We start from the raw sequence: 21,899 nt of genomic DNA, 5'->3' as shown, positions 1-21,899 counted from the left end.
GGCAGATGCGACCGCGAGCGGGATGCGCTTCTACTCACCGCGCCCCATCTAAGAGCCAGCTCAGGCGGCAGCGGGGACACCCGGCGCCCGCCCCGCCCCGGCCCTTTGGTGCCGCCCCCTCCCGCACAGCTCGCCGGCAGCCGCGTGAGTCCCAGGCTCCCGCGCAGCCTGCCGGGCTCGCGGGTGGGGCGCGCCGAGGGCGGGCGGGGCCGATGTCGGCCCCGCCCCGCCACGTGCTGCCTTTGTTCCCGCCGCGCAGCCCGCAGCTGCCGGCAGCCAGGGCGATCTGCCGCCGCCAGCCCTGGCATCGCGCGGCCGCTGGACGCTGACCATCGCTCCCGGGGCATGAAAAGTCCGCCACTAAGCGGGGAGGGCACAGTCCTTACTAGAGGCCGCCCTAGTGTCACGCACATGTATGCCTTCATCCTTGTAAACGCCCGCCACTAGATAGATCCCAAACCCAGGCCAGAAAGGCGAGGACCGTTCTGGACCACTGCACCAACCGACAGGCTGGACCTAAACCCATCTATTATGGTAAATACTAAGGCAGCGGCGCCTCCAAGGAGCCCCTGATCCTGATTTAAATGTCTTCTAAATGTAACTTGAAAACTTCACACTAGTAGTTGTAAAACTGAGCAAAATTCTGGTCCGGGTAAGAGTTGCTTCAGAAATAAAAACAAATCCTTCGCAAAAGCTACTGTTCATTTATTGCTGGTTCATTTGTGTATGGTTCTGGAGACTGATGCAAACCTGATTATAAACCTGATTCTTAATTCAGATTACCATATCTGGACCTGGAGATGAGGAAGCTTCCCAAGAAGAGGCTATCAATATCCCATTACTGACCATTTGCACACTCTGCCAACTGCCCTAGGGCAACAGAGAAGGGGATCTCATATCATCCAGATGAATGCTGCCAAGTCACAAAGTGCTAAGAGCTTATGTACTACCCAGATTATTGTCAATAGTGGCAACTGAAAGCTTTAGGGTCCTTGGTGACCACACAGTGCAAAACTGCTCTGTACTAAATAATATAAAAGTCCACAACAGCTGTTATCACTTTGAGGAAGGCAGGCACTTTGAGGGATGTTTTGAACATCCCTCAAGCTACACATCTTACCCGTTTTCTAAACATAATACATGACAATGAATAATCTACAAAGAAAATAGGTGGCTGCAGCTCACAGTTCTGGAGGTTGGACCGCCAAGCTCCTGCAGCACAATATGCCCAGGTAAGGGCTTCGCCAATGGGAAGCCCAAGTAAGCAGTGTGGGTGAGTAAGCACAGGTGCAAGGCTGACCTGCTTCCAATAACCACCCACTTTCTCAAAGGAACTCCATTAAGCCCATCATGAGGGTGGAGCCTCCAGGATTTTGTCTTAAAGGTCCTACCACCTCTAAAAGTCATAAGGTCACGACTAAGCCCTGGGAATTCGAAGGGACAAACCATGTTCAAACCACTTCAGCAACCTACCCACTCTTCAGATAAAGCTATCTGTGTTCCCCCTTCCCCTAATAATAAGAAGTGAGAAGTAATTTCTGGGTCCTTCAGGTCCTCTGGTCAAACGTCTCTCTTCCTTTATAAAGAAAAGATGAACCCAGGCCCCTACTAGAGGCTCAGCTCCTAGGTTGGCCTTGTGTCCATTGTCTTAAGCTCCCTTCTGATGCCAATGTTAAGCAAGGGTTAAATGCTTTTAATTTCCTAAATTATAACCAGATTTCCAAGCCTGTAATCCACCCCTTAGAAACTGCATTTCAATACTAGCTATTCCAATTCCTAGTTGGCAATACCAAATTTGACCACCCTGCTTCCCCAAACAGAGCAACATTTGCTTGGGTCTTTGCCAGCCTGGCTATACTTGTGTTATCTCTTGCCTTTTTCAAGTTAGGCCTTCATTATCACCTCAAAGAGCCTCCACAGAACTATCCCAACCTTTCTTACATTGGTCAGAAGCAAAATCTTTATTTGCAGCAGAGCAGGTATGGGATGGCACTGCCAGCCTACCTGCTGCTGAGGGAAGAGGCTGTCCCCACCCACCCCAGCCCTGCCTGTTTCAAGGCATCACACAGCTCCCCCACCCCAGCTTCCATCAGGAAGAAAAGGAGGACAACAATCTGCCCCAAATGGCAGAAAGCAAGGACCCAAAAGGCAAGACGTAGGATTTTCTTCCCAGTCCTCTTCATCATACAACTGTGGGAAGATGTCCAGTTAGCACCCTTGTCAACCAGCCTACTTATCCTACAGCCTATCTCTAGTTACCTGAAGGGCCAACAATTTTGTTAGCTGCCTTGCTGGACTATGATGCCAGTTCCCTGTTTTGCATATTCCACTTTCCATGAGAGCCTGAAGAAGGGAGGCCAAGCAGCAGCCAGCTACAGCTTCCAGAAAGGGTTCCATATAAAGCTGGGCTGAGCCCTGGTTCCTGAGGAAGTCTTTGTTCTTTAGGGATCACAGAGCAGCATCTAGTGGCCCTTCTGGGCAGCACAGATTACATAATTCAATGCACAGCAGGGCACTAGAGCAGTGCAGACACCTTAGCCTCTGCTTCTAACACCAGCAGTGACTCCTTAACAACCAAGAAAGTCCTGGCACTGTGAAGACTGGTGCCTGGGACCCTTGGTGAGAAAGCCCAGCCCAGACCAGCCCATGGAGCAGATGACCTTCTCAGTTATGCCTAAACTAGCTCACATGAGGGCTGGGAGGGAAAATAGTGGCACAACTGCTGGTCCTTGATGGTCTAGAACAGCGCTGTCCAACTAAAGTATAACATGCGTCACAATGGCAAGCCACATAGATAATTTGATACTTTCCAGTAGCCACATTAAAAAAGTAAAAAGAAACAGGTGATTTGTAATAATATTTTATTTAACCCAATATACCCAAAATATTTCAACATACACTTTAAAAAACTTGAGATATTTTACATTTTTTCACTCTTATCCTTCAAAATCTGTTTTTCTACATTTGCAGCACATTAACAGTTCAAAACTAGCCACACTATAAGTACTCAACAGCTGCATGTGGCTAGCAGCTACTCATTGGACAGCGCAGGTCTAGAGGAAGTCACCAGACTGAGCAGGGAAGCAGAGAAAAGGGCTGCTGCCCTGAGCCTCTTGGGGAGGGGATCCCCTAAGTTTGGGAAACCCTTTCCCCTCTGTTCCAGTACTAGGAACTCTATGGAATATTTATTTTAAAGTCTTTTATAGAAACAAACCTCTATGCAAGTAAAATTATGCACAGAAATACAATATTAAAACTGAGAATACCAAAATGCTCAAACTGGAGAAGAGTCGGCAAATCCCTCAGAATCGTTCCCAGGGTCTGAGAACATCATGAAAACCACTGCTTCTGAAGATTCTAAAAGGAAACTAAACCACAGCTGAATGTGAGAACCCTCTACACACTTGCATTTCCATTACTTCATATGACCTCTTGTATCACAATCACCTACCATAGAAGCATCAACCTTGGAGGATCTTACTGACAGAATCCAGGTGTTCTTGCTGGATCATGCTGCCTTAGAAAAACATACCTGAACTCCATTTCTGCTTTTAGCCATCACAGATCAAGTCTCCTGCCGAAAGCCCTCCAAAGTGGACTACAGATTCGGCTAAAAGACTACTAACATTAATATAAGCAAATGAGATAATGGAGCTTTGGCTAATCTAGAGGGCTAGACTATTGCTGAGCTACACAGAGCTGTTTGAACTTGCTCAGAAAACCTCCAGTACTCAAGAAATGACACCTTTTGAAAAAAAAATTATTTTATTGGAACTCATCTGAACATCAGATATACCTGGTGTTGGTTAGCAAGAACCGTTTGTACATTGGATATTGATGGTGCCAAAACCAAAACAGTGACTGGACATGATGGGGAGAGAAGATGTTAAGAACAAAAACCTGATTTCAGAGAGGAAAATAAAAGCCAGTCAGATTCAGTGAAGATGCAAAACCTGGTACAACAAAATCCTTTTACAAAATATAAATTTATTACGAAAACCTGGAAGGATAATCTGAGAAAGGTAAAGAAAGAGAAAAGGAGGCCAGCAGGAAGGAGACAGGAAGAGGGGGAGAAGAAAAAAGAGAAGATGAGAGAAGAAAATATTGTTGAGCACAGCGACAAGGTGCTGAAGCTTACCTGCCCAAATGGCATTAAAGCCTTGCTATGTAATCATATCAGAAAACAAAGCATGCTGAAATACAGTGCTCTACCGCCCATCCATTCGAGTTCTAAGAGGTAAATAAAGACGCTCCCTGGAAAGGAGACATGAGGTTGCTTGAAAACCCAACAGAGAAAATTAAAAAAACAAAATAAAACAAAAAACAGCCCACAGTCTCATTTCCGATGTTCACTGTTTTAAAAAGGAATAAATCCATCTGACAGCAGGAGAGGAGGAGTAGGAGAGGGAAGGAAAAAGTGGTCTCCTGATTGAGAAAGGGGAAAGAGAAGAGAAAGAAGAGTAGAGGACAGAGAAGAGGGGCAGTTAAAACACTGACATCTAATCTAATTACTGTGTTAAAAAAAGCCACATGCACAGCAGGTCCCCTGGGGGCTGAGGGCCCACGCTGCTCCCTGTGTGGCCGTGGTGGACACTAGCTCCTGGCCTTGTCCCCATTCCTTTCACAGGTCAGAGCGGAGCCTTGTAGGTGCTGCTGCTGCTGCGGTGGCGGCGGCGGCGGCAGTGGCGGTAGTGGAAGGACCTTCGGCTAGTCTGCTGGAGCCAATATCAGGAAAGGAAGGATGGACAGGCCAAATGGCAAGGGAAAGAACATCGAAACGCCTCATTTCAAATAAAAAACAAAATAGCAGTCTATACACAGTTGTTTGTTTTGGTTCAGTACAAACAGAATAAAAAGTCATTGCTTTTGATGGTCAGCAAACACCCAATTCTGAAGAAGAGGAGAGGTGACGCCCAGCGGGTAGATTAGGGCCCCCAGTGGTTGGCGGGGTGCCTGGCTTTGCGGCCCTCTCCCAGGAGGCAGAGAGCACAGCTTTAGGTAGTGTAAGCCTTTTTCCTTTTATTTAGAATAATCTTTTTTTTCTTTCTTTTTTTTTTTTTTTTTTTTAAAGCAATTTCCCACTCCCAAGTTGGGCCAGTAAAGATTACATGAAAACTGGCACACCTATGGGTTGGAATACAGATGCACCAAATGAGGATTTAAAAACTTTCCGAGCGAAAAGTAGAACAAAAAGAAAAAAAAAATCTCCTAGCATTTTGCCCCAAGGTTTCACTCTCCCGCCACACACACTCTCCAAAGGACCGCTACAGATCCAATTCTGCAAGAGAAGACAGAGCAGTGTCAATCAGGAAGCCACAAGGACACCAGGAGGAGGTTTTCAGTCCCAACAGGCAGAAGACAGCTCTGCCCAGCCCTGGGTCCAGGGCAGGCACTCACCTATGTCAGTTTCTTGGCTTTGTTGTAGAGGGAATCCACTACTTTACTCATGTTCTGAATTGTTTCCAGAGCAGCTTCATAAGTTTTATCTACTGGGGGTTCATCGAAAATAATCAGGACACCCTCCCCCTGGTCCAAAATCCCTGCAGGAAACACAAGGGCAACCCAAGTAAAAGAATAGATTAGACATAAAAGCAATTTTAAAGCAGCCTGATCCCTAGTTGCCTCATTTTCTCCAGAAAAAGGGAATAGAACTCATCTTCCTGTTCCATTTGCATGTTATTACACACTTAACACAGGGAAGAGGGACCAGGATCCCAGAGAACCAAACAATTTCTTTAAAAATAAACCTCTTGTCAGGCACGGTGGTATATGCCTGTAATCCCAGCAGCTTAGAAGGCTGAAGCAGAAGGATCTCAAGTTCAAAGCCAGCCTCAGCAACTTAGAGAGGCCCTAAACAACTTAGCAAGATCCAGTTTCAAAATAAAATATAAAAAAGGGCTGGGGATGTAGCTCAGTGGTTAAGCGCTCCTGGGTTCAACCCCCAGCACCACAAATAAATAAATAAATAAATGCCTCTTAAACCATCTTTATCACCACTAGTCCCCTTGCCTGTGTGACTGTTACTCACCATGAAACTTCTTGTCAAGAATCATCTGTGATAATTTTCTTTCCACATCGGCCTAAAATCAAAGCACATGATTAAAGGGACCACATCACCCTGATATGAAAGCTTTGTAGAAAAGATCTTAGGGCAAATGGATTGAAAACCAAACAGCAACAATGCAACTTCAGCTCTGACATTTCCCATTCCCCGGGAAGCTTAGGAGCTTTCCAATAAGGCCCATCAGGTACAAATGCTATCCCTTCTACACCACCTCTTTCCCATCCCTACCCACCAGAAGGCCTCTGAACTCCTTACCTTAGAGAGTTTGATGAGGCTAGATATGTGTTCAATCTAAAAGGAAAGGCAGAGAGACACAACACTGAAAGTTTTACTTTTGCCTCCAATATGAGAAGCAGGGGACAGGAAATTGCTGTGTCTTTTGAACCTGTTGAATGTCTCTAAAAATTTTCCCTAGCCATGCTTAGCTTCCCTTATGCTGTCCATTTGCCTGATGTTACCATTACAGATAATAAACCCACTCCTGTCCCACATACCCAATACAGAAAATGAGTACCACATGCACAATGACTACAAAATCAAGAAAGAAACTGTACTCAGGGCACAAGCAGGTGCCATCTCACAAGTCTCTACTCCTCCTCCACTCATTTCCCATCAAGATAAACTGAGCTCTTGGTGGCCTCTTGCTCACCAGGCATAACCTTGGAAGTGAGCTCCTATTTTGTACAGATGTGAAAAGGGAGGTGGCTACAGTGGGAATGTATGGCCAAAACCAGACAGAATCCCCAGGATGGTTCTTACCTGTACTCGAGAAAAAGGTTCAATGACTCGGATCAGATTCTGCTCCAGTAAGTTATCATACAACTTGGCCAAGTGTGTGCTGATGATTGGGTCATCCCGGAGCTCTGCCCGGTAATCTGTCAGGGCCTGTCCAAAGAGCCAGCACAGAGATTGGCACAGAGAAGAACTTTAAAGTCACACTCCTCCTAACTTCCTGAGTAGCTGACTAGCCATTCTAACTACATGGTTGAATGAAGTTCTGGGAGTTTTGAGATCAAAGAAAAGCCATTAACAAAGCAGAAAAAAAGGAATGTTAAACAAAAAGGTGAAGTCACAATCTTTCTATCTAAAACCTTCATGTCACCAGTTCAAATCATGTAAGCCCTAGGAGCAGTTTCACTTGTAAGCCAAATCAACTATATAAGCATTTTTCAGCATTTATTTCAAATAATTCTGAGTTTAAATGAGAAACGCTAAATTGCACAACAAGATCTTGGGAGTTTTGTGAGGAATATCAGTATAGTACAGCTCTGCTGTTAAAACAGAAAACCTAACCGATTTTGTTTAATCCTGATATTTCCCAAATATCTGATCACAGGACCCTTTTCCCAAGGAATCACTTGGAATAAAGGTGTTCCATGTAAGATCCAAAGCTGGGGGTAAAATGACAAACTATTTATTCATGTACATAACATATGTACCTTTAGCAATGGTTTCACTATCCAAGTCTCATGTCCACTGTACTATAAGATGTTTTAAAAAGCAGGCAAATCATACCAAGTAAGAGATGGCAAGAATCAGCAAGAGTCCTCAGGAAAATGATGAGTCTTGGGGATAATCCAGGCCACATGGCCTAGTATCCATCTACATGTTTTTTTTTTTCATTCTGGTTCTAGGAGGGTTTTTAGTTTTTGTTTTAGGGGTAGGAACTGGGGATTAAACCCAAGGGCACTTTATCACTAAGCTACATCCCCACTTCTTTGTATTTTGAGACAGGGTCTAAGTTGTTTAGGGCCTCTCTAAATTGCTGAGGCTGGTCGTGAACTTGTGATCCTCCTGCCTCAGCCTCTTTGAGTTGCTGGGATTACAGGTATGTGCCCCACATCTAGCTGGATCTAGGTTCTGTTTTTAAGTTGGTCACTCTAATCACACAAAGAATATATATACCTAAGACAAGTGTCTCTCCTTTTGAAACTTCCCAATAAGCAAATGGCATAGGAGTTGTTATGGTATGATTATGAAGTATCCCCCAAAAGCTCTTGTGGTAATGAAGGAATGAAAGTTATTGGGGGCATGTCCTAGAAGGGTTCATTTCCCTATGTAAGGGAGTAGTGCTCTGTTTCTTGGCTACCATGAGTGAAATAGTGTTCCTCTACCACACCATTCTGCCATGTTGTTGTGCCTCATCTTAGGCCCAGAGCAAGAGGTCATCCCATGAACCAAAATAAAGTTTTCCCCCTCTAAATTATTCTTGCGGGGTATTTTGGTCACAGCGATGAAAACTTGACTAACACATAAGTCAAAATCTAGAACATCATCCTGAGGAAGTTTCTCTTCTTTACAGTTTTATCATCCTGAGGAAGTTTCTTTAGGGCCAAATGTGCACATAAAACTTCTCTTTTGATCACAAAGAAGCAGACCTGACATTTCTGGAGCTGAAGGAATACCTATGATTATATTGTGTGAGATAAGCACTAGACTTGGAGTCAAACCATGATACATATAACTGTGTGACTTGGGGCATCCTCCTGATTCCCTCAACCACAAAATGAAGATAAGAGCTTTGCTGTAAATAAGGATGACAGAGAGAACTTTTTGAAACTAAGAAGTATTATATATGATATATAATCTAAATCAACATAACAAGTTTAATTGTACAAAAGTGCTTAACTATTTCCTGGATTTGAAATTGTACTAAGGGCACATGGGATCACTTGATGCTATCTTTGCAACTTCTTATAAATCTATTTTTAAAAAGTTTTTAAATGGTCTTCCACCCCATTCCCTACCAACCCAATACCATGCTCACCTTTTCAAAATCTGCCAGCGATCTGTTCTTGCTAGCCTGAGCCACGCATTTTAATGCTTCTGTCTGAGAATAAAGAGATAAATCATAAAAATGATCTATTTTGCATGTTTACATACACCCAAAAAAGTCTCAGAGATAATATGTTTATATCCACAGAACTTGTGCTATAAGGATTCTTTATCAGAGGCCTGGGCTGAAAAGCTAAAAGGATTAAATATCACTGTATGCCAACCATTTTCCTTTTGAAATCTCAAGTGACTTAGAAGTCTCCCAAAAAGACCTTGATACAGAATTCTCCAGATATGACAAGCTGAAAGGGAAAAATGACAGAACTGTGATTTCTTTCCCCTTCCTCTAAGAATCCTTATCTCCATACCTACCCAACTCCTTCCTGTGCTCAAACATGAGTATACACCTGTGCTTTATCAAGATCCATTCTACCAAGTTCGATACAAGGCACTGAATGAGGTCTATTTTATTAGGATTAAGGTATTAATATATTCTACATATTATACTTGAACATTAAAACCCTACAAAGGGGGCTGAGGCTGTAGCTCAGTGACAGAGCACTTGCCTAGCACGTGTGAGGCATTGGGTTCGATCCTTAGCACCACATAAAAATAAATAAAATAAAGGTATTTTGTCCATCTATAACTTAAAAAAATTATAGAGAGAGTATTAGAGATACATTCAATGGCTAAGGGCAACGTTTTTTAGGGAGTGGGGAGTATTACTGGAGATGAAATCCAGGGCTTGGGGCATGCTCAGCAAGGACTCGGCCATTGAGCTATATTCCCAGCCCACTAAGGGCAATTTTTAACCTAATTATAAAATTATAGTCCAAGCTATTAAGTCTACTTAGCAAGAAATTAGAAATACCCATCTTTCTAGATCAGCCCGACTCCTGGTTGAAATTTGTCATCAAGGCTCAAAGAGACAGAAGGAGCTCCCCTGTGTCAGCTTACATACTTAAATAGGGATGCCTTATATAGCAGACTAAGTGGTACAAGGCTATCAAGAACAGTTTATCTCCAGCATCTGTTTTGTAGACAGAACAAATGTCATCATGAGGAAAGCCTAGAATTTAGAGCCAGATAACCCAAGTTCAAAGTCTGGCTCCGCCTTTTATTAGCTATCTAATCTTATCCTGAACACACGACCTATCTGAGCCTATCTCAACTGTAGTCCTTAGGAAAGTACATCTTTCACTATAGTGATAACCAGTATTCTTGAGACCCAAAATAGGAACTAACCTGAAACTTTTGTTAATACAAAACCAATTAGGGTCACTTGTCAAAAAAAGAAATCATCTGTTGTGGTCATTCCTCCAGAGATGTAGTGAGATGGCCAATCTGTTGTTCAGAAACAAATCCATTTGAAATCCAAAAGATTACTTTTATTTAACTAGTGATAATTGAGCAAAAATGGGTATAACAAATCTTAGATATCATCTTCACAAAGGTGAAAATTGCTTGCTCTCAGAACTTATACTCAACCAGTCATGGGGGTGAATGTTTGTAATCCCAGCAAATCAGGAGGCTGAGACAGGAGGATCACAAATCCGAGGCTAAGCTTGGCAATTTTGTGAGACCCTAACTCAAAAATTTTTTAAAAAACTAAAAAGGGCTGGAGTGTAGCTCAGTGGTAAAGCAACCCTGGGTTCAATGCCTACTACCAAAAACAAAAAGAAGGGCTACCAACAATCAAAGGTCCTTTTTGCATCACACTTAAAACTCAAGGCTTGAATTGAATAGTATGGGTCTCAAAATCTAGTTTTTACAACAAATAATCAGACCTCCCTAAAGCACACATGTTCCAGACCTAACCACACTCCTGACTCAGAGAATCCAACAGGTCATATATTCTGCACGTTAAATCTGCAGGCTCATGAGACAGATCAATGTTAAATGCAACCTAACTCACTGTAGCATCTGTGAATGCTACAGTTCAGTTCTGTAACTACCTTAAACCACCTTATGTCTGTAAAAGCACCAAATACCGACTTTGTGGGTCAAGAATCCAACAGTATAGGAAAAACACTAAATGGGCTTCAGGGAAGGAAACAGGTGGGGAAGAGGAAAGAGCAAAATGGAGACCTGAAGAGCTCTGGTCTCACCAAACATCATGAATCTGACAACATGCTGGTCTCATATGAAGTAGAACTGCAGTCAATACATTTCCTACCTGCCTCCCTGCATACCGAAGTGCAAGTTTCCCGCTCACCAAAGCCTGGACATCTTCTGGGCTAGAAAAAAAAAGATATACTTGGTCAACTGCTCCAGGATGTTATGATTCTAAGTACAGGTTTCAGTGAACTTCCACTATAAAGACTGCCCAAAGAAGGGCTGGGGCTATAGCTCAGTGGCTGAGCGCTTGCCTAGCATGTGTGAGGCATTGATTTGATCCTTAGCACCACATAAAAAATAAATTAATAAACAAAGATATTAAAAAAAAAAAAAAGACCGCCCAAAGAAAAAAATCAGCCCCAACCCCTAAAACCTATATATTCCTCACATTACAGAAGCTAGGCTTTCTTCTTTCTGGGCTAAAGGTCAGTAATGAAAAATAGAAAAATTCCAACACTAAAAAGGAAGCCCAATTGAACCTACCAAAAACAATAGGCCAAACAGGTAGAACAGGAAGTATAAGTCAAATTCCAGTATAACAGGTCTTACCAAAATACAACCCATATGTAATCCAAAGATCCAGAATCCCAGCCAATATTTTATTAATTCCCAATAAAATTAGGATAATTTTTTTAAAAAAAGATGTCATACTTATTGTTGTCCTCTCTTTCAAATGTCTCTTACCCTATCCTTCATATTCTGGGTAACCCAGTTTGTTTGGCATAGTCTGTTAGTTACTTTTAGTCCTATGGTTAAGCACCAATGAGGACAGAGTCTCTGAAGGATAAGGAGACTTCTCCAAGAGGAGATAGGAAAGGGATTCCTACAATCTGTCTCCTGAGTCTGAAAGACTAGCAAGCAAAGTGCTCTAGAACAGCTCTGATCCTCCCACTCTACCTCAACCAGCCTCGGAGGCTACAGGTGCTACCGCATATATAACTGGCTAAACTCCCTGCCCAAGTCATTTGTCACAGTAGACAAACTTGGCTGAAGGACTACAGTTCTTATATTCCAGAGTTAATGTGCACCTACGTGTTGAGCATGATTTTGCACAGCAACATGTACTTCAAAGATGTGATGGCCTTGGGGCTATCGATGGAGTCATAACCCTCAAATGCCTCATAAAAGTATGAGTATGCAGTTTTCCAGTCCTTCTCCTCTGCTGCATGGATAATACCTGGGCATTGAAGAAAAAAGAAATAAGATCCAAACAAAATAAAAAAACTATAAAAGATTAGCTGTATCAACCTATTGATAAGGTCAAGAGAGACTAAAGAGGGCTAGGGCTGGGGCTGGGGCTCAGTGGTAGCGCGCTCGCCTAGCAGGTGCAGGGCCCTGGGTTCAATCCTCAGCACCACATAAAAATAAATAAAAAATAAAAGTATTGCGTCCAACTACAACTAAAAGATAAATATTAAAAAAAAAATTAGAGAGAGAGAGAGAGAGAGGGGGAGAGAGGGAGAGAGAGAGACACTAAAGAGCCAGGCAGATCACAAGTTTGAGGCCAGCCTCAGTAACTTAGCGAAACTCTGTTTCAAAATAAATAAAAAGGGCTGGGGATGTGCTCAGTGGTTAAGTGCCCCTGGGTTCAATTCCTGGTAAAAGCAATGATAAAGAACCTGCTTAAAGTTACAATCAACAAGTGAAAGCTGGGATTAGAACCCAAGCTGTTTCTAGTCTCTCAGCTCAACCTCATATTAAATTCCCAAAGGAGTTAGAGATCCAACTCAATGTGGATCCTAAAAAGATAAAGTGCACCATCTTTCTCCCATGCCTACCACCATCCTAGTTCTGCTTTCTTTTAGAGCCATTGGCAAAAGTCATTTACCCTCCATGACATCACCTACACAGGGTCAGAGAGTTGACCAAAACACACCTAGGTAACTGAATAACTGTTATTGTGAACAAAACATCAACAATTTATTATCTTCATAATAAAACAAAATGAAACAGCACTGGGTCACTTTCTCTTATCATTTCCCAGTTCAAAATGCTTAGATCTCTTAATAGCCAGCATTCTCTTAGATCTGCAGTTAAGCTCAACACACACCTAAGCCTCAGCACCCTCTTTATTTTTAGCCTTTTCATGGAAAATCTGCTTAGTCTTCCCATCACAGTCACTATGTTTCCTGTCATAACATCACTTTCCCTGTGCATACAGAGAATCCTTGCCCTTCTTGTACTGTGTCACTTTATGGGTTATTTTTCACACTTCTTTCAGAATATCCAACAGGTTTTAGGAACATCCACTATGTTTGCAAAGAAATAACATTAACTACTTCAAGATAGTATTAAAAAAAAATCAAACTTAGAAAAGCTAAGGAAGCTTTCATAAGGGGCAAAAAAAAAAAAAAAAAAAAAAAAACCCAATTCCTTTATTTCCATCTCAAACACTTGTCATTAATGGATGTGCTTTTGCCTAGATGAAATCAGTGCATGTTATTTCACATAATGCCAAATCCATAAACTTAATTATACATGGTTAAGCAGTATTCCCTTAGGCTGATACTATAGTTCACTTCATCAATTCTCTACTGTTCAGAAGGTGGGTTTGTTCCCAATGAACCAACTATATTAAACCCACTATTACTTCCAATCTATTCCATCACTTGGAATAATATAAAAATTAGTTCTTTCCAGCTTGAGATGCAACTAAGCCCTAAAATTCTGCACTTCTTTGTATTAACTCCAACTGTCTAGTCCCTAATGAAGTTACAGACCTCTATCCCAACCATTTGTCTACCACAGTGCTTCCAACATTTTTCACATCAAGATACACACAGAAGAGTACTTAGCACAGTAGAATATAAAGGTGAAGCTGTTCACATGTGGTCCCAAGGAATCAATGTTTTGACACACCTTTAACCCACCTACAACAAACCTGTGGCACATGGAATGCTTGCTTACTGGGAATTCTGACTTAACCAATTACTGAATTAAGCCCTTTACCCTGCTTAAAAGGGGTACATTTTGAGACTGGAGGTATTAAATCTCTTTTCCATTACTCTTCTTTTTTATTTATATTTATATATACAAATAATCACCTTTTGAACGTCTTTTTTTTGTATAATAGTATATTTGAAATATTATACATAAATTGAATAAGTATAACTTGTTCTAATTAGATCCATTATTGTGGTTGTACACAATGTGGTTACATTGATTGTATATTTATATATGAGGATAAGAAAGATATGTTGATTCATTCTACTATCTTTCCTATTACCATCCCCCTCCCTTCCCTTCATTCCCCTTTGTCTGGTCCAATTAACTTCTAATCTTCTCTCTTGTTGTGGGTTAGCATCCATATCAGAGAGAATGTTCTGCCTTTGGTTTTTTTGGGACTGGCCTATTTCACTTAGCATAATACTCCCTAGTTCCATCCATTTACTGGCAAATGCTATAATTCCATTCTTCTTTAAGGCTGAGTAATATTCCATTGTGTATATACACCACATTTTCTTTATCCACTCATCTGTTGAAGGGCACCTAGGTTGGTTCCATAGCTTGGTTATTATGAATTGAGCTGCTATAAACACTTAAGTGGCTGAGTCACTATAATATGCTGATTTTAAGTCCTTTGAGTATAAACCAAGGAGTAGGATAACTGGGCCAAACGGTGATTACACTCTAAGTTTTCTAAGGAATCTCCATACTGCTTTCCAGAGAGGTTGTACCACTTTGCATTCCCATCAGAAATGTATAAGTGAACCTCTTTCCCCACATCCTCTTCAACACTTATTACTGCTTGTATTCTTGATAATTGCCATTCTGACTGGGGTGAGATGGATGAAATCTCTGTGTAGTTTTGATTTGCACTTCTCTAATTGCCAGAGATGTTGAATATTTTTTCATAAATCTTCCGACCATTCGTATTTCTTCTTCTATGAAATGCCTGTTCAGTTCCTTGGCCCATTTATTGATAGGATTATTTATTTATTTATTTTTGGTATTAAGTTTTTTAAGTTCATTGTAGATCCTGGATATTCATGCTCTGACTGAGGTGCTGGTGATAAAGATTTTCTCCCATTCTGTAAGATTTCTGTTCATGTTCCTGATTGTTTCCTTTGCTATGAAAAAGCTTTTTTTTGGGGGGGGTGGGGCGGGGGGCAGGGACTAGGGACTGAACTCAGGGGCACTTGACCACTTAGCCACATCCCCAGCTCTATTTTATATTTTACTTACAGACAGGGTCTCACTGAGTTGCTTAGCACTTCGCCATTGCTGAGGCTGGCTTTGAACTCCCAATCCTCCAGTCTCAGCCTCCTGAGCCACTGGGATTACAGGCATGCACCACTGTACCCGGCTACTATGAAAAACTTTTTAGGGGGCTGGGGTTGTAGCTCAGTGGTACAACACTTGCCTCACATGTGTGAGGCACTGGGTTCGATCCTCAGCACCACATAAAAATAAATAAAATATTTCATGTTCATGTACAACTTAAAAAAAAAAAAGGAAAAGGAAAAGCTTTTTAGGGGACCCCAATAAATATTTTTTTTAAAGAAAGCTTTTTAATCTGATACAATCCCATTTATTTATTCTTTTTGGGGGGCTCTTTTCAGTTTATTGCATGAAAGAGTTACACTAGTCCAAGTTAAAAACGGACCCCACTGGTTACATTATACAAGCTGTGAGGTTTTTAAACTTGTGACAAGGGACAGAAGGGCAATTCTACTCATTGTAAGGAAATCCTCACTTAAGCTTCTGTGAGCCACAAGTACTTAAAACCCATGAACCTTCAGCTGATTGTCCTTAGCCAGTCCAATCAATACTGGGAACTGGCATTTGTTCTTGCGCTGGTCACCCTGTAGCTGAATTACTTCTCTGTATTCTGGATGCTCAATTACAGTACCATTGCAGGCAAATTTCTTCCTAAATGCCTTCACTAGTTTCTTTCTATCATAATCATCAGTGATCCCTTGAACTAGTAAGGTTCTTCCTGCCATTTCTCTGTTGAATTCTTAAATGGATAATAAATCCTCAGTGCCAGCAGGAAGCAGGTCATCACCCTTACTTGCATCGGCAGAGGGGAAAGAATGGAGGTTCTGAATAGCAGACATGCGATACAATTCCTTTTCCTTGGCAGAAATGGCTACAGAAGGTGGTTCCAGGAGTGGGGAACGGGTGTCGGGAAGTGAGGATGCTCCAGGGGGAGGCTGCTGAGACTTCGGTGGCGGCTCAGTAAGTAGGCCCATCTATTTATTCTTGATTTTACTTCTTGCACTTTAAAAATCTTATTGAAGGACTGGGGTTGTGGCTCAGTGGTAGAGCATCTGCCTTGCACACATAAGGCACTGGGTTCGATCCTCATCATCACATAAAAATAAATAAAATAAAGATATTGTGTCCAGTTACATCTAAAAAAAATATATACTAAAAAAAATTTTTTTAAAAATCTTATTGAAGGGCTGGGGTTGTGGCTCAGTGGTAGAGCACCTGCCTTGCACGCATGAGGCACTGGGTTCGATCCTCAGCACCACATAAAAATAAATAAAAGTACTGTGTCCATCTACAACTAAAAAAAATTTTTTTAAAAAAATCTTATTGAATAAGTCAGTTCCTAAGCTGACATGGTGGAGAGTTGGGCCTACTTCTTCCTCTAGTAGGCGCAGATTGTCTGGTCTAATGCCTAAGTCCTGATCCATTTTGATATCAAAAGATATCTTGTCCATTTACAGCTGAAAATATTAATTTTTGTGAAGCGTGAGATAGAGGTTCAATTTCATTCTACGACACATAGATTTCCAGATTTCCCAGCATCATCTGTTGAAGAGGCTATCTTTTCTCCATGTATGTTTATGGCACCTTTGTCTAGTATGAGATGAATGAATTTACGTAGGTTTGTTTCTGTGTCTTCTAATCTGTTCCACTGGTCTTCATGTTTGTTTTTGTGCCAATACCATGCCATTTTTGTAACTATCCCTCTATAGTATAATTTAAGGTCTGGTATTGTGATGCCTCCTGCATCACTTTTCTTGCTAAGGGTGCTTTGGCAATTCTGGACCTCTTACATTTCCAAATGAATTTCATGACTACTTTTTATATTTCTATGAAGAACATCACTGGAATTTCAATAGGAATTGCATTTAATCTGTATAGCACTTTTGGTAGTATAGCCATTTTGACAATATTAATTCTGGCTATTCAGGAACATGGAAGGTCTTCCCATCTTCTAAGGTCTTTTTCAATTTCTTTCTTTAATGTTCTCTAGTTTTCACTATAGAAGCCTTTCACCTCTTTTGTTAGATTGATTCCCAAATATTTTTTTCTTCTTCCTCTAGTAGGCGCAGAGTTGAGGCTATTGTGAATGGGATAGTTTTCCTGATTTCTCTTTCAGCTGATTCGTCATTGATGCACAGGGAATCAACTGATTTATGGGTGTTAATTTTATATCCTGCTACTTCACTGAATTCATTTATGAGTTCTAGAAGCTTTCTAGTGGAGTTTTTTAGGTCTTCTAAATATATGTAGTCAGCAAATAGGGATTGTTTGAGCTCTTCTTTTCCTATTCAAATCACTTTAATTCTATTACTCTTCTAAACTAGAGAGAGCTGAAGGAAAATGTGTCCCTCTCTAAAGTCATGGAAAGCCCCTAAAGGAACCCAGCAAAATTAAGCCAGGTACAGTGGTGCACACCTGTAATCCCAGCAACTCAGAAGGCTGAGACGCAAAAGTGCAAGTTAGGACCCTCAGCAACTTACTCAACAAGGCTCTAAGCAACTTAGCAAGACCCTGTCTCAAAAAATAAAAAGGGCTGGGGATGTGGCTCAGTGACAAAGTGTTTCTGTGTTCAATCATCAATATCAAAAAATAAAGAAATAAAAAAAAATAAACAACCAATTATTAATGCTGCCAAACTAAATAAGGCACATCCCCACTGAACCACATCCCTCAGGACAGAGCTAGGAGCTAACAGATCATACCCAAAATAAGTCTAGTTAAAAAAAGGTTGTGGGGGTGGCCTGGGGTTGTGGCTCAGTTGTAGAGCGCTTACCTAGCATGTGTGAGGCACTGGGTTAGATTCTCAGCACCATGTTAAAAAAAATTAAAAAAAAGATACCATGTCCATTTACAGTTGAAAATATTAATTAAATAAAAAGCCCAAGAGCTGACATATTGTTCTCTCCAACACATTAGTAAACAAGGGCCATGTTTTTATCAGGAATATCATGGTAAGCACGAAGTTTATTTATAGAAAAACAAAAAACTAGACTCACTTATTCAACACAAACATTAATAAGCACCTGCCGTGCTAGGGTTGTGGCTCAGTGGTAGAGCGCTCGCCTAGCACACATGAGACACTGGGTTCAATCCTTAGCACCCTAAAAATAAATAAATAAAGATATTGTGTTCACCTACAAATATAATATATATATATATATAGGACTGGGGTTGTGGCTCAGCAGTAGAGCCCTCATATTGCACGAGCAAGGCCTTGGGTTCGATCCTCAACACCACATAAAATTAAATAAATAAAATAAAGGTATTCTATCCAACTATAACTAAAAAATAAAATATTTTAAAAAGTAAAAAAATAAAATTCTCTCTCTCTCTCTCTTTTGGTAGGGAAGTCCAAAATCAAAGAGGAAGGTACAAAGGAGGAAAGGAGACATCTGAACTAGATCCAGATGAATACATGAGTTTGCAATGGATGCGAGGTAAAGAGAGAAATTTTAAGCAAAGATGACAAAATATAGACAGAAGCAGGAAGTAACATGGAATACCCAGAGACCATGAAATCTTTCAGTGACTAAGACTAAATCCAGAGGTTAGGATGAAAAGGAAAGGATGCCTTCCTTTTGAATATCATGTTAAAGTAACATTTACTTTAACCACTAGAGATTTTGCGGGGGCAGTCCCAGAGATCGAACTCAGGGGTGCTCAACCACTGAGCCACATCCCCAGCCCTATTCTGTATTTTATTTAGAGGCAGGGTCTACTGAGTTGCTTAGTGCCTCATAATTGCAGAGGCGGGCTTTGAACTCGAGATCGTCCTTGTCTCGGCCTCCCGAGCCGCTGGGATTATAGGATTGTTCCACCAAGCCCAGCACTATTGGAGAATTTTAAACAAAGGAATTACAAAACAGATTTGGTTTCAAAAAAATGACATTGAGGCCAGATGAGGATGGATTAGAAAAAAATGACTAGTGACAGTTACACCAGTAAAAGACAATTAAAGCCTAATTACCACGATGTTAAAATGATAAAAAGAGCAAATATGGAGGCAGTTTCAAAATGATCTGCTAACTGACTGGTTTGAGGGGAAAAAAAGGAAAAGAGACAAAATTACTCTGATTATGAAAGCTTGAACAACTAAGTCAATGATGCCATTAACAATGAAATTAAATCCAGAAATGACAGCTGGAGAAGGGAGTTGGATGTTAAGTTTGGATGTTAGTTTTTGATAAGTTCCCACTGAGATAGCAATGTGATAGTTAGGTATGTATATCCTTTAAGCAGCTAGAATTTTAGATCTAGTATTTAGATTTAGAGAGGGAAGCTACTAGAAATCTAGATGAGGAGACCAATAATGGCAGTAAAACCATGAGAGAATATAGGAGTAGAGAAAAAACAGGAAAAACAGGAAGGGAAACAAAGCTAAGAAAGAAACACTGAGGAACAGCCACAGTTAAAGGGCAGTTGGAAGGAAAAGAAAATGGCAACATGGGGCCACAAATAATAGTCAAAGGAGGCAAACCAAGAAGATGGTGATGTCAAGGAAGTCTAGGGTTCAACAGGGCTGAACCCTCATCCCCAAAAGTCAGAGATTATAAGGGAGTTGACTTCTTCAAGGAATCAGCTGAAACACAAAGTAAGGGGCTAGGGTTGTGGCTCAGAGGTAGAGCACTTGCCTAGCTTGTGTGAGGCACTGGGTTCAATCCTCAGTACCGCATAAAAATAAATAAGACAAAGGTATTGTGTCCATCTACAACTAAAAAAAAAAAGAAAAAAGAAACACAAAATAAGGATACTCTTTCAACTTTTTCAATAAACTTGACACAAAGGCAAAAGCAGCAATTTACAACAGAGAAAAGGCTGTGCTTTTTCAGCTGGAACAGTTCAAAGACTGAGAAGCAAATTTTGAGAGGAATGACTAAAGACATAAAATGGAACAAGAGAAAGGTGGAAAGATCATTCTTGATAAGGGGTAAAAGTGGATAGTATACAAATTCTGTAGAGAAAAGAGAAATAAAGAAGGCTCACATTCAAAATGCCATCTATTTCTTTTGGAAAGTAGGAAAGAAGTTCACCTCTTGACCATAAAGGAAGGGTTCACCCTTAGTAGCTCAAAGTGGCAATACTTGGTTTAAGGTGAGTACTGTGATAAGGGCTTCACACTCATCACCTTGTTTAATTCTCACCACAATTCTATAAAGAGGTACAATTATTTTCACCATTTCATAGATGAGTTAAAGGTAAAGATAAATTAAGTAATTTTCCCAAGACCAAATACCTATAAATCAGCAGACCTAACTATTAACCAAGGAAAGGCTGTTCCTAGATCTGAGAGGCAAGATGGGCATATATTACCTTTGATAGATGAGACAGATAACATCAGTGCTTAAACTAGTCTTTTGAGCCAGGTGCAGTGGTGCACACCTGTAATGCCAGCAAACTCAGGAGGCTGAGGCAGGAAGATAGCTAAATTTGAGGCCAGCCTTGAGCAACTTAAAGAAACTCTAAGCAACTTAGCAAAACTTTGTCTCAAATTTTTAAAAGATAAAATAAAATACAAAAGACTAAAAGAAAAGACTGTGATATAGCTCAGTGGTAGAGCACCCCTATTACTACCAAAATAAACAAAAAACAAAAACAAAAAAGTACTATTTTTCTACCTCCAATTTAGCACTCCTTCAGTAATGATGCCTCTGGTGAAAAAAAGATGCTGAATACAAGAAAAAGTTTTTCACCTGCCAATCCATTGCTTCCTAACACCAACATTCACACACTCCATCAGAAAGCTACATACTACACACAATTAAGGTCCTTTTAAAAATTCAATAAGTTTTATGAAGGTCTGCAAGAGTTAACAGACTTGGATTAGGCCAATCTTAAAAGAAAAATGCTACCATGCTGAGTGTAAGCAGCTAATAGGAAAATTAAGGAAGACTTTCAAACCTCAGTGAGACCTCTCTAAGGTTTGGTTCTAACAGTCATATTGCCTGGCTAAGAAATGATAGGCATATTTTTAAAATATTTAAGGCACTCAATAGGAAGGGAACAGCTGGTTAGAAAGGTAGCCTTCTAATTGGTTTCTTTGAGTCAAATCAGCCCATTATATTCTCCAGCCCCAAATCCCAATCCTTCCATACCTAAGACAAGATGAGCTCTAAGAAAACACATCCCAGGAATAGCTATGAGGGTTACCTGACTGCATGTCCAAGGTGGCCTGCAATTTAGGGGGACAGTAGATGGCATTTGCTGTGGTTCGAGCAGAGGTTAAGGCAGCTCGAGCTTTCGGCAGATTGCTCAGGGCATGGTATGTTTTGCTTTCTAAAAGTTGTACTTCCACCAAAAGGGCTTTGTCATCCATCTTTTTCAACTCCCGCAGCAACTGAGAACCTGGAAGAGGAAAAAATGTATCTCTTTGTTAACCATAATCATAATACCATATTGCTGAAAAATCTCACTCTTTCACCTTAATAACACTTGAGATAAAGAAATCTGCCTGAACTCAAAAAAGTTACCTTTAGAGCCCTTGAAAGAATTGTTTTCCTCTAATGTGCTACCTTCTAAAAAAGAAACACACATCTCATTGAAACTATTCTGCTTCCCAAGGACAGTATTGAAGCCAAGAGCCCTCTAAGCTCACTCCTAAGATTTAAATATAGTGGGAACCTCTACCCATAAAATACTAAAACTAGTTATCCAGTTCAGACACGGACTTGACCTCACTCATTCCCTGTCCAGCAATCATAAGACTATACCAGAAACACTAGGC

The 21,899-nt window shown here is 40.8% G+C and overlaps 1 protein-coding gene and 2 pseudogenes across 2 annotated transcripts in view; all 3 read right to left on the bottom strand.

Annotated features, from left to right (window-relative positions):
• Positions 1-3,746: 3,746 nt before the first annotated feature.
• Positions 3,747-21,899, bottom strand: part of Psmd11 (proteasome 26S subunit, non-ATPase 11) — a 62,803-nt gene continuing 44,650 nt past the window's right edge. For both annotated transcript variants that reach the window (XM_048794882.1, XM_048794877.1), the window contains exons 6-14: positions 21,326-21,520; positions 11,990-12,134; positions 11,016-11,076; positions 8,832-8,894; positions 6,824-6,949; positions 6,320-6,355; positions 6,029-6,080; positions 5,398-5,540; positions 3,747-5,278 (exon numbers count right to left, since the gene is read on the bottom strand). In XM_048794882.1, the coding sequence (XP_048650839.1) occupies positions 5,398-5,540; positions 6,029-6,080; positions 6,320-6,355; positions 6,824-6,949; positions 8,832-8,894; positions 11,016-11,076; positions 11,990-12,134; positions 21,326-21,520 (821 nt within the window). In that variant the 3' untranslated portion in view covers positions 3,747-5,278. The remainder of the gene's footprint in view (positions 5,279-5,397; positions 5,541-6,028; positions 6,081-6,319; positions 6,356-6,823; positions 6,950-8,831; positions 8,895-11,015; positions 11,077-11,989; positions 12,135-21,325; positions 21,521-21,899) is intronic.
• LOC107155124 lies at positions 12,446-14,727 on the bottom strand (annotated as a pseudogene).
• Positions 15,508-16,261, bottom strand: LOC107155301 (annotated as a pseudogene).

This window comes from Marmota marmota, unplaced genomic scaffold, assembly GCF_001458135.2.
Source record: "Marmota marmota marmota unplaced genomic scaffold, marMar, whole genome shotgun sequence".
Taxonomy (NCBI): Eukaryota; Metazoa; Chordata; class Mammalia; order Rodentia; family Sciuridae; genus Marmota; species Marmota marmota.
The sequence above is the reverse complement of the archived record's forward strand: the minus strand, read 5'-3'. Positions and strand labels throughout refer to the sequence as shown.